Consider the following 12455-nt stretch of genomic DNA (forward strand, 5'->3'; position numbering starts at 1 on the left):
GTCAGATTTCTAGTTGAACTAAGGCCTAATCCTGACTATATCTAAACCGGGCCTAAGCGTTTTTTTAAAAGTTGCCAGCCAACGCCAGTGTTTTTGATGATTTTCACCAAAAATGTCATGTCCCCCAGAATGTTTTGTTGAATATGAATATGAAATGTATCAAAAGAAAGACTCAGCTTTTAAGCAACTAGCTTCATGCATTTCTTTGTGTATCAACACTTGAATGTGCTTCACAAAAAAGCAACATTTTGAGCAAAAAGCTGAGAAAATGACGTTTTTATCAGAGACTCCATCCAGATGAGATTCAGAGTGATGATGAAACACAGATGGAGGAGATGGAGTCCATCAACACCCTGAAGCTTCACAGTCCTAGAGCTCGTCCTGGGGCAGCGTCTCACAGTTTTGATTTATTTGATGTTTGATGTACATGCATCTGCATACATATGATATCGCTTGTTTCTGCTTCTTCCTGTGTGTCATAGCGCCCCCTACCGTATAACAGTGAAAAGGCGGAAAACTCCGTCAATGGCGGGGAAAAAGTCAAGGTTCTGAAATTACATCAAAGAAGCTTGAATAGGTTCTACTCGTTTATTGGGTTCCACTATGACTTTCTACACTCTATTGACTTACACTTTAACATACACTATATTGCCAAGAGCACTGGGACGCCCCTCCAAATCACTGAGTTCAGGTGTTCAGTCCCTTCATGGCCACAGGTGTATAACTCAGGCTCTAGGCCTGCAGACGCTTCTACACACATTAGTGAGAGAGAATGGGCCGCTCTCAGGAGTGTGTGTGTGTGTGTGTGTGTGTGTTCGCTTCTACACACATTAGTGAGAGAGAATGGGCCGCTCTCAGGAGTGTGTGTGTGTGTGTGTGTGTGTGTGTGTGTGTGTGTTCGCTTCTACACACATTAGAGAGAGAGAATGGGCCGCTCTCAGGAGCTCAAGCGTGGGGCCGTGATCGGTGGACACCTGTGCAATAAGTGCAAATATTATACTAAATATTCCACGCTCAACTGTTAGTGGGATTATAACAAAGTGGAAGCGATTGGGAACAACAGCAACTGAGATCACAGAGCGGGGTCAGCGCATGCTGAGGGTCACAGTGAGCAGTGAGCAAACTCCTGTGTCCTTCAGATGAGCTCAAGATCAGTGTGTAGAGCTTCATGGAATGGGTTTCCATGGCCGAGCAGCTCATCCAAGCCTCACATCACCAAGTGCAATGCAAAGCGTGGGATGCAGTGGGGTAAAGTGTGCCGCAACTGGACTCTAGAGCAGTGGAGACGTGTTCTCTGAGTGACCAATCACGCTTCTCTGTCTGGTAATCCCATGGACGAGTCTGGGTTTGGCGGTTGCCAGGAGAACGGGACTTGCCTGACTGCATTGTGCCGACATTTTGGACAATTTCATGCTCCCAACTTTGTGGGAACAGTTTGGGGACGGCCCCTTCCTGTCCCAGCATGACTGACCAGTGCACAAAGACATGGATGAGTGAGTTTGGTGTGGAGGAACTGGAGTCCTGACCTCATCCCGATTGAACAGCTTTGGGATGAATTAGAGCGGAGACTGAGAGCCAGGCCTTCTCGACCCACATCAGTGCCTGACCTCACAAATGCTCTTCTAGAAGATTCCCCATAAACACACTCCTAAACCTGAGGAAAGCCTTCCCAGAAGAGCTGAAGCTGTTAGAGCTGCAAAGGCTGGGTCAGCTCTTTATTAAACCCTACGGATTAAGAAGGGGACGGCATTAAAGCTCATGTGCATGTAAAGGCAGGCGGCACAAAACTTTTGGCAATATAGTGTATCCTGGGATTGATTTATAATGGCCCAATAGTACATGATGTTGTTGAATATGCATAATAATGGCTTCATCTATTGATTGTCCACAGTATTTAAACACTGAAAACAACTTTTGGGAACTGTACAAAAAATGCTTCCCACATTTATAAAGATTGCCAGAACTTCAGTTTATCACTGACGTGGCTGCACATTTATTAACATCATAGTAACTTAAGGTTCTACTATGACTTCATAAGGACTTAAAGGTTCTATGACATCATAGTAACTTAAAAAGGTTCTACTACGACTTTATAAGGACTTGAAGGTTCTATGACATCATAGTAAGTTAAGGTTCTGCTATGAGTTTTAAGGACTTAAAAGTTATATGACATCATAGTAAGTTAAGGTTCTGCTATGAGTTTTAAGGACTTAAAAGTTCTATGACATCATAGTAAGTTAAGGTTCTGCTATGAGTTTTAAGGACTTAAAAGTTCTATGACATCATAGTAAGTTAAGGTTCTGCTATGAGTTTTAAGGACTTAAAAGTTATATGACATCATAGTAAGTTAAGGTTCTGCTATGAGTTTTAAGGACTTAAAAGTTCTATGACATCATAGTAAGTTAAGGTTCTGCTATGAGTTTTAAGGACTTAAAAGTTCTATGACATCATAGTAAGTTAAGGTTCTGCTATGAGTTTTAAGGACTTAAAAGTTCTATGACATAATAGTAACTTAAGGTTTTACTACGACTTCACTAGGACTTAAAGGTTCTATGACATCATAGTAACTTAAAAAGGTTCTACTACGACTTTATGAGGACTTAAAGGTTCTATGACATCATAGTAACTTAAAAAGGTTCTACTACGACTTTATAAGGACTTAAAGGTTCTATGACATCATAGTAAGTTAAGATTCTGCTATGAGTTTTAAGGACTTAAAAGTTCTATGACATCATAACCTGTTAAGGTTCTGCTATGAGTTTTTAGAACATGTCCTATTGCATCACAGAACTCAAAGAAGGGTACACAGGCATGAATATAAAATAGTTCTCTGGCATGTTTGAAGCTTTAAATCGCTCTGAGATCCCAGAGGAACCCGTGCTTCTGTGACATCATCGGGCTGTACGAGAGCTGGATCTGTGGTCGCCGCGGGAACATGGCAGCGGATAATTCAATAAGGGAAGCATGAAAGGCCATTGACAGAGCGGAGCGTCTCGGCGGGGCTGTGCTTGAGGAAAGTGTGTCGTGTTGCGAGCAGATGTCTCCGCTGAGACCACACTCATCTGTGCTCCGATGCTCACATCACGGACTCACACACGCTACTACAGGCAGGCAGTGTGTGTGTGTGTGTGTGTACCCAAAGCATTCCCTGTTAGGAGATCATCAAGTTATCTCCATACTTTACTGAATAAGTGTAAAGCATGTAGTTTTGGATGACCTCCTGAAGGTGTGTTGTGTTTCTTCACACCTCAGCCCATCTTCATCTGTGATCTAGTGTTGGTCCTGCAGGTTGTGTGAGGTGTTTCTTCTTCTGAATCGTGTGTTACGGATCTAGAAAGGCTTGTGTGTGAATGAGCTGATGAGCTTGAGCTCTTCACGGAGAGCTGTGTTTAGAGGAGGACGACGGGATTAGGTTTTGCCTCGCTCACAGAAATGCAAAGTCAACGAGCGCAGGCGTGTGAAGGGCAGGTCAGCTGACGACACACTGCCAGAAGAGCCCCATCATACTGGGAAAGACTGCGACTGTACGTTTGCTTTCTCTACATGAGGTCATTTTACAGTAAAACACTGATTAATGTACCGTTTTTAGAAGTGAAAAGAACAAGTGGTCTTATAATTTACAGGGGAAAAAAACCTCACAGCTCACATTTGATAGTTTTTCACTGTATTAACTTTCTTCATATTATTCTTTATCAGTTATGTACAGTTTTAAATTACATCTTATGTTGTTAAAGTGCGTCTATTATGTTATTGTAAAGGCTCCTGATTTAATTTTGCAGTCTCCAACAACAGGTTTACATTCATCAAAGGTCAAAAAACACTAATTTTCTCATAATATACATTACACATCACCACAATGTTCAATGATTCTCAAACGACTCGACGGATGAATCAGTCTCTCTAAATCCCTCCTTTCCCTGAGCCTACTCTGCTCTGATTGGTCAGATGGTCCAGCTCAGTGATTGTACACACACTGTAAAGACAGTAACTATGATGTCGTTTTACATCGATCAGAGCGTGACAACATAGGAACATAGGAAGAACAACTTTTTCAACCCAAACCTTGAGCAGGACGTTTCTCAGAGATGCTGCTCAGTTTGAGGTACATTATGAGATGTTTCAACTGTAATTCCTCACCATCAGCATTAGCAAGTGTGTGTCCACCAACAAACCCGTGTGTGTGTGTGTGTATTTATAATTTATCGTGGTGCACATGCACCCAGCACTAACCTCAATGACTGATGTAACATTAAAGTTTGCAAAACAAATCTTGCTCCATCCTTTATCCTTACTCAAAGTAGTAAGAACAACAGACAGTCTGCACTAATACACACAGTTTTAGGTAATACTGCAGCCCACAGCTGATCAGCAGAACTATTTCAGTAAGAGCTGGTTGAGTACCTGTCCATCAAACGTTCAGTCATTTCATCATAATCGCGTGTATTTGATGGCTTTGTGAATGAGATGTTCAGATATCAGGCCAGTGTGATTAACTCACGCCTCCTCCAGAGTAAGAGCTTCGCTCTCCAGTGTCGTCTGAATGAAAGAAACGCGAGTGACATGAGTCAGAACGTGCCTCTGTCATCCGCAGGTCTCGGGGGCCCGTGGGCTGATGGGTAGCAGTCGGTTCTTGGGTGGCGTTCGTGATTCATGCTTTAGTCAGACACACATTTACTCATTAGCAGATGCTCTTAGGCAGCCGTTCAGTGTGTGATCTGTTACCCTTCATCTGGATGTTGCCAATGAAAGCAGATGAAGCACACCGGCCGCCTGAAGGACGACTGGGCGCTCGGCTCCACTGATTGGCCAGTCTGGCGGACAGATAACACATCGAACTGTGCCCGTGTTTTTTAAGATGCTAATTGGAGAGCCGAGCTGAATTATTGATGATGCTGAAAATGGTAATCGCTGTGGTGTCGCTGCACCTGAAGAGGAGCGGGGCATTTTAATCAGCTCAACGGCGCTCGCTTATGAGTTCACACGCTGGTTAACCCTCCACTGACCACATGATCAACTACAATTAAACATTTGAAAGCATATTTCATTTGTAAATGTTTACTGTAAACCTCTTTAAAATGTATTAGTTTAAAATTACATTTTATTTATTCACCAACTTTAAAGTAATATTTTATTAGATTATAAGAATTAGCTTTCATTTTTAGATAATCTGTTTTTGGTTGACATTTATAGTAATTTTGTAGTTGTTAATTATTTGTAATTTTTTATTTAACTTTTAATTTTTTAATTTTTTAATGCATGTCCGTGTTGCCAAGGCGTTGCTATGCAGTTGCTAAGGTTTTCTGAGTGGGTGTTGGCAATAACAACAGTGATTCTGATGTGTGTGGGTTGCCAAGGCATTGCTATGCGGTTGCTAAGGTTTTCTGAGTGGTTGTTGGCAATAACAACAGTGATTCTGATGTGTGTGGGTTGCCAAGGTGTTGCTATGCGGTTGCTAAGGTTTTCTGAGTGATTGTTGGCAATAACAACAGTGATTCGGATGCGTGTTGGTTGCCAAGGCATTGCTATGCGGTTTCTAAGGTTTTCTGAGTGGTTGATAGCAATAACAACAGTGATTCTGATGTGTGTGGGTTGCCAAGGCATTGCTATGCAGTTGCTAAGGTTTTCTGAGTGGTTGTTGGTAATAACAACAGTGATTCTAATGCGTGTGGGTTACCAAGGTGTTGCTATGCGGTTTCTAAGGTTTTCTGAGTGGTTGATAGCAATAACAACAGTGATTCTGATGTGTGTGGGTTGCCAAGGCATTGCTATGCAGTTGCTAAGGTTTTCTGAGTGGTTGTTGGTAATAACAACAGTGATTCTAATGCGTGTGGGTTACCAAGGTGTTGCTATGCGGTTGCTAAGGTTTTCTGAGTGATTGTTGGCAATAACAACAGTGATTCTGATGCGTGTGGGTTGCCAAGGCATTGCTATGCATTTGCTAATGTTTTCTGAGTGGTTGATAGCAATAACAACAGTGATTCTGATGCGTGTGGGTTGCCAAGGCGTTGCTATGCCGTTGCTAAGGTTTTCTGAGTGGTTGTTGGCAATGACAACAGTGATTCTGATGCGTGTGGGTTGCCACGGCGTTGCTATGCGGTTACTAAGGTTTTCTGAGTGGTTGTTGGTAATAACAACAGTGATTCTGATGCGTGTGGGTTGCCAAGGTGTTGCTATGCAGTTGCTAAGGTTTTCTGAGTGGTTGTTGGTAATAACAACAGTGATTCTAATGCGTGTGGGTTACCAAGGTGTTGCTATGCGGTTGCTAATGTTTTCTGAGTGATTGTTGGCAATAACAACAGTGATTCTGATGCGTGTGGGTTGCCAAGGCATTGCTATGCATTTGCTAATGTTTTCTGAGTGGTTGTTAGCAATAACAACAGTGATTCTGATGCGTGTGGGTTGGAAAGGCGTTGCTATGCGGTTGCTAAGGTTTTCTGAGTGGTTGTTGGCAATAACAACAGTGATTCTGATGTGTGTGGGTTGCCACGGCGTTGCTATGCGGTTTCTAAGGTTTTCTGAGTGGTTGTTGGTAATAACAAAAGTGATTCTGATGCGTGTGGGTTGCCAAGGCATTGCTATGCGGTTACTAAGGTTTTCTGAGTGGTTGTTGGTAATAACAACAGTGATTCTGATGCGTGTGGGTTGCCAAGGCGTTGCTATGCGGTTGCTAAGGTTTTCTGAGTGGTTGTTGGTAATAAAAATAGTGATTCTGATGCGTGTGGGTTGCCAAGGCATTGCTATGTAGTTGCTAAGGTTTTCTGAGTGGTTGTTGGTAATAAAAACAGTGATTCTGATGCTTGTTGGTTGCCAAGGCGTTGCTATGCGGTTGTTAAGGTTTTCTGAGTGGTTGTTAGCAATAACAACAGTGATTCTGATGTGTGTGGGTTGCCAAAGCGTTGTTATGCGGTTGCTAAGATTTTCTGAGTGGTTGTTGGCAATAACAACAGTGATTCTGATGCGTGTGGGTTCCCAAGGCGTTGCTATGCGGTTGTTAAGGTTTTCTGAGTGGTTGTTGGTAATAACAACAGTGATTCTGATGCGTGTGGGTTGCCAAGGTGTTGCTATGCGGTTGCTAAGGTTTTCTGAGTGGTTGTTGGCAATAACAACTGTGATTCTGATGCGTGTGGGTTGCCAAGGCATTGCTATGTGGTTGCTAAGGTTTTCTGAGTGGTTGTTGGCAATAACAACAGTGATTCTGATGCGTGTGGGTTGCCAAGGCATTGCTATGCGGTTGTTAAGGTTTTATGAGTGGTTGTTAGCAATAACAACAGTGATTCTGATATGTGTGGGTTGCCAAGGCGTTGCTATGCAGTTGCTAAGGTTTTCTGAATGGTTGTTGGTAATAACAACAGTGATTCTGATGCGTGTGGGTTGCCAAGGTGTTGCTATGCGGTTGCTAAGGTTTTCTGAGTGTATGTTGGTAATAACAACAGTGATTCTGATGCGTGTGGGTTGCCAAGGCGTTGCTATGTGGTTGCTAAGGTTTTCTGACTGTTTTTTGGTAATAAAAAATAGTGATTCTGATGCGTGTGGGTTGCCAAGGCGTTGCTATGTGGTTGCTAAGGTTTTCTGAGTGGTTGTTGGTAATACCAACAGTGATTCTGATGTGTGTGGGTTGCCAAGGCGTTGTTATGCGGTTGCTAAGGTTTTCTGAGTGTATGTTGGTAATAACAACAGTGATTCTGATGCGTGTGGGTTGCCAAGGCGTTGCTATGCGGTTGCTAAGGTTTTCTGACTGGTTTTTGGTAATAAAAAATAGTGATTCTGATGCGTGTGGGTTGCCAAGGCGTTGCTATGTGGTTGCTAAGGTTTTCTGAGTGGTTGTTGGTAATACCAACAGTGATTCTGATGTGTGTGGGTTGCCAAGGCGTTGTTATGCGGTTGCTAAGGTTTTCTGAGTGGGTGTTGGCAATAACAACAGTGATTCTGATGCGTGTGGGTTCCCAAGGCGTTGCTATGCGGTTGTTAAGGTTTTCTGAGTGGTTGTTGGCAATAAAAACTGATTCTGATGCGTGTGGGTTGCCAAGGTGTTGCTATGCGGTTGCTAAGGTTTTCTGAGTGGTTGTTGGCAATAACAACAGTGATTCTGATGCGTGTGGGTTGCCAAGGCATTGCTATGCGGTTGCTAAGTTTTTCTGAGTGGTTGTTAGCAATAACAACTGTGTTTTTCTTCCACCACAGATAGGGGTTTTCATCTTTATTTTTTATTTCTTTTCATTCCTATTATAACTGTTTTAATTCACTTACGAATATTTTTATTTCATTTCTGTGTTAAGCACTTTGAATTGCCACTGTGTATGAAATGTGCTATACAAATTTATTTGCCTTGCCTTGCCTTGATTCTGATGTGTGTAGGTTGCCAAGGCGTTGCTATGCGGTTGCTAAGTTTTTCTGAGTGGTTGTTAGCAATAACAACAGTGATTCTGATGTGTGTAGGTTGCCAAGGCGTTGCTATGCGGTTGCTAAGTTTTTTTGAGTGTTTTTTAGCGATAACAACAGTGATTCTGATGTGTGTGGGTTGCCAAGGCTTTGCTATGCCGTTGCTAAGGTTTTCTGAGTGGTTGTTGACAATAACAACAGTGATTCTGATGTGCATGGGTTGCCAAGGCATTGCTATGCGGTTGCTAAGGTTTTCTGAGTGGTTGTTGGCAACAACAACATTGATTCTTATGCGTGTGGGTTGCCAAGGCGTTGCTATGCAGTTGCTAAGGTTTTCTGAGTGGTTGATAGCAATAACAACAGTGATTCTGATGTGTGTGGGTTGCCAAGGCGTTGCTATGTGGTTTGCTAAGGTTTTCTGAGTGGTTGTTGGTAATAACAACAGTGATTCTGATGTGTGTGGGTTGCCAAGGCGTTGCTATGCGGTTGCTAAGGTTTTCTGAGTGGTTGTTAGCAATAACAATAGTGATTCTGATGTGTGTGGGTTGCCAAGGCGTAGCTATGCGGTTGCTAAGGTTTTCTGAGTGGTTGTTGGCAATAACAACAGTGATTCTGATGTGTGTGGGTTGCCAAGGCGTTGCTATGCGGTTGCTAAGGTTTTCTGAGTGGTTGTTAGCAATAACAACAGTGATTCTGATGCGTGTGGGTTGCAAAGGCTTTGCTATGCGGTTGCTAAGGTTTTCTGAGTGGTTGTTGGCAATAACAACAGTGATTCTGATGTGTGTGGGTTGCCAAGGCGTTGCTATGCGGTTGCTAAGGTTTTCTGAGTGGTTGTTGGCTATAACAACAGTGATTCTGATGCGTGTGGGTTGCCAAGTCGTTGCTATGCGGTTACTAAGGTTTTCTGAGTGATTGTTGGTAATAACAACAGTGATTATAATGCGTGTGGGTTGCCAAGGTGTTGCTATGCGGTTGCTAAGGTTTTCTGAGTGGTTGTTGGCAATAACAACAGTGATTCTGATGTGTGTGGGTTGCCAAGGCATTGCTATGCGGTTGCTAAGGTTTTCTGAGTGGTTATTAGCAATAACAATAGTGATTCTGATGTGTGTGGGTTGCCAAGGCGTTGCTATGCGGTTGCTAAGGTTTTCTGAGTGGTTGTTGGCAATAACAACAGTGATTCTGATGTGTGTGGGTTGCCAAGGCGTTGCTATGAGGTTGCTAAGGTTTTCTGAGTGGTTGTTGGTAAAAACAACAGTGATTCTGATGCGTGTTGGTTGCCAAGGCGTTGCTGTGTAGTTTCTAGGGTGTTCTGGATACATTATTGTCATATTTCATCTGCACATGATACCAATATTGATATATTAATATGTTAAATATAATCTATATCAATACACTATAAACATTCTAATTTGTACTAAATATTCCATACATACAGACCATTTACATTTTAAACAATTGTGAAGACTAAAATATCTACTTATGTTTGTTGCCTTGGTAACTACATTATTCTTTCCCTTTACAGAGAATCAAACTAGCATTGCATAAACTCTGAGTCTGTGTGGCAGGCATTTAATTATAGTTGTGTGTGTGTGTGTGTGTTTGTAAATGTTGTGTGTTGACGTGTGTGTCTCTCTCTCTCTCTCTCAGCTCTGGCTCTCTTTAGCGTGAGTGTGTGCCTCGTCTCACAGCGGGAGGCCGGATCCGCCCACACACACCGTCGCCATGACGACCTCGGCCCTCCGGCGGCAGGTGAAGAACATCGTGCACAACTACTCGGATGCGGAGATCAAGGTGCGGGAGGCGACCTCCAACGACCCCTGGGGCCCGTCCAGCTCGCTGATGTCGGAGATCGCCGAGCTGACCTTCAGCGTGGTGGCCTTCAGCGAGGTCATGGCCATGGTGTGGAAACGCCTCAACGACCACGGCAAGAACTGGAGACACGTCTACAAGGTGCCGATCCGTCCCCGAGGGCCTCCAGGGGCCGCACACACACTCAGGGCCAGGAGGGCCATACACACCTGAGTATATGAGGAGGAGCTCGAGCTCATTCCTACTCTAATCACTCATGTCATGCCAATTCTAGCCCAATTCATTTCAGAGTCATTATCGTCAACTAAAACTATTCAAACATTTCTAATGTTAATTGAAATAAAGCTGTATTAAAAATAAAATAAAAATATTAATTAAAATAAATGAAAACTAGAAATTATGTCTTGGCAACAAAATTGAAATAAGTTGAAGTTGAAGTACTAAAATTATTAACTAGAAAAAAATACATATTAAAACTGAAATAGAAATAAATTAAACATAAATAGCAATATTTAAAAAAAATGACAAAAGCACAAAACTATTTAAGATTAACATGAAAAGTACAAATATAATATAGTATAAATAAAAGCTAATACAAAATATTAATATAACTGAAATATCACTGGTTAATTATGGTTAGTTATTTCTTTTCTAATTTACGAACTATGATTTCTACTTTATTTCTAGTCTAATTAGTCATTTCAAGTGATTTCTACTCTATTTAAAAATATGTTTTTGAGTTTATTTCTAGTCTAATTAACAATTTAAATGTATTTCTATTCTAATTTACAAATTATGATTTCTACTTTATTTTAGTGTAATTTACTAAATGTAATTTCTACTTTATTTCTAGTCTAATTAATGATTTAACGTATTTCTAGTCAAATTTACAAAGTGTGATTTCTACTTTATTTCTAGTCTAATTAATGATTTCTACTTTATTTCTAGTCTAATTTATAAAGTGGGATTTCTACTTTATTTCTAATCTAATTAGTCATTTCAAGTGATTTCTACTCTATTTAAAAACAAGATTTTGAGTTTATTTCTAGTCTAATTAATGATTTAAATGTATTTCTATTCTAATTTACAAAGTATGATTTCTACTTTATTTCTAGTCCAATTAATGATTTCTATTTTATTTCAATTTACAAAATGATTTCTACTTTATTTCTAGTCTAATTAATGACTTGAAAATAGTACTATTCTAATGTACAAAATATGATTTCTAGATTATTTCTAGTCTAATTTACAAAGTATGATATCTAGTTTATTTCTAATCTAATTAATGACTTGAAAATAGTACTATTCTAATGTACAAAATATGATTTCTAGTTTATTTCTAGTCTAATTTACAAAGTATGATATCTAGTTTATTTCTAATCTAATTAATGACTTGAAAATAGTACTATTCTAATGTACAAAATATGATTTCTAGTTTATTTCTAGTCTAATTTACAAAGTATGATATCTAGTTTATTTCTAATCTAATTAATGATTTAATGGTATTTCTAGTCTAATTTACAAAGTGGGATTTCTACTTTATTTCTAATCTAATTAATGATTTAAAGGTATTTCTAATCTAATTTATAAAGTGTGATTTCTACTTTATTTCTAGTCTAATTAATGATTTAAATGTATTTCTATTCTAATTTACAAAGTATGATTTCTACTTTATTTCTAGTCCAATTAATGATTTCTATTTTATTTCAATTTACAAAATGATTTCTACTTTATTTCTAGTCTAATTAATGACTTGAAAATAGTACTATTCTAATGTACAAAATATGATTTCTAGATTATTTCTAGTCTAATTTACAAAGTATGATATCTAGTTTATTTCTAATCTAATTAATGATTTAAAGGTATTTCTTGTCTAATTTACAAAGTGGGGTTTCTACTTTATTTCTACACAGCAAATTCTGTTTTTTGGAATAAACTCCCTGTTAGTTAAAATCAACTCAATTTGAGTGTACATGCGTGACCATCAAATAAACTACAGCGCAGAGTTAAAATAACTCTGCTCTTGGAGTTGAATTTTTAACACTTTTTCAGAGTTAAAATTTAACTCTTTCTGGAGTTGAAATACTAATCCTACGGAGAGTAACTGTAACTCTGAAATGTAGTTAATTATAATATAAACTCCTTACCAGTGTTAAAAATTAACACTTAAAACATGTTTTATTTAACACTTCTTAGAGTTTACATTTATTAACACAATATGTGTTATGTGGAAATGACTACACTGAACACCATACTCTTGATTTACT

The 12455-nt window shown here is 39.9% G+C and overlaps 2 protein-coding genes across 2 annotated transcripts in view; one reads left to right on the forward strand and one right to left on the reverse strand.

The window, feature by feature from the left end:
* Positions 1-12455, reverse strand: part of LOC307124221 (uncharacterized protein) — a gene marked incomplete at its 3' end in the record, with an annotated part of 717433 nt that overhangs the window by 525950 nt on the left and 179028 nt on the right. The window lies entirely within an intron of this gene.
* epn3b (epsin 3b) overlaps positions 10102-12455 on the forward strand; it is a gene marked incomplete at both ends in the record, with an annotated part of 12144 nt that continues 9790 nt past the window's right edge. Inside the window, one exon of the mRNA XM_079813275.1 lies at positions 10102-10329. Within this exon, the coding sequence (XP_079669401.1) occupies positions 10102-10329 (228 nt within the window). The remainder of the gene's footprint in view (positions 10330-12455) is intronic.

The sequence above is a fragment of the Gobio gobio genome (genome assembly GCF_949357685.1).
Source record: "Gobio gobio genome assembly, chromosome: 3".
Lineage (NCBI taxonomy): Eukaryota > Metazoa > Chordata > Actinopteri > Cypriniformes > Gobionidae > Gobio > Gobio gobio.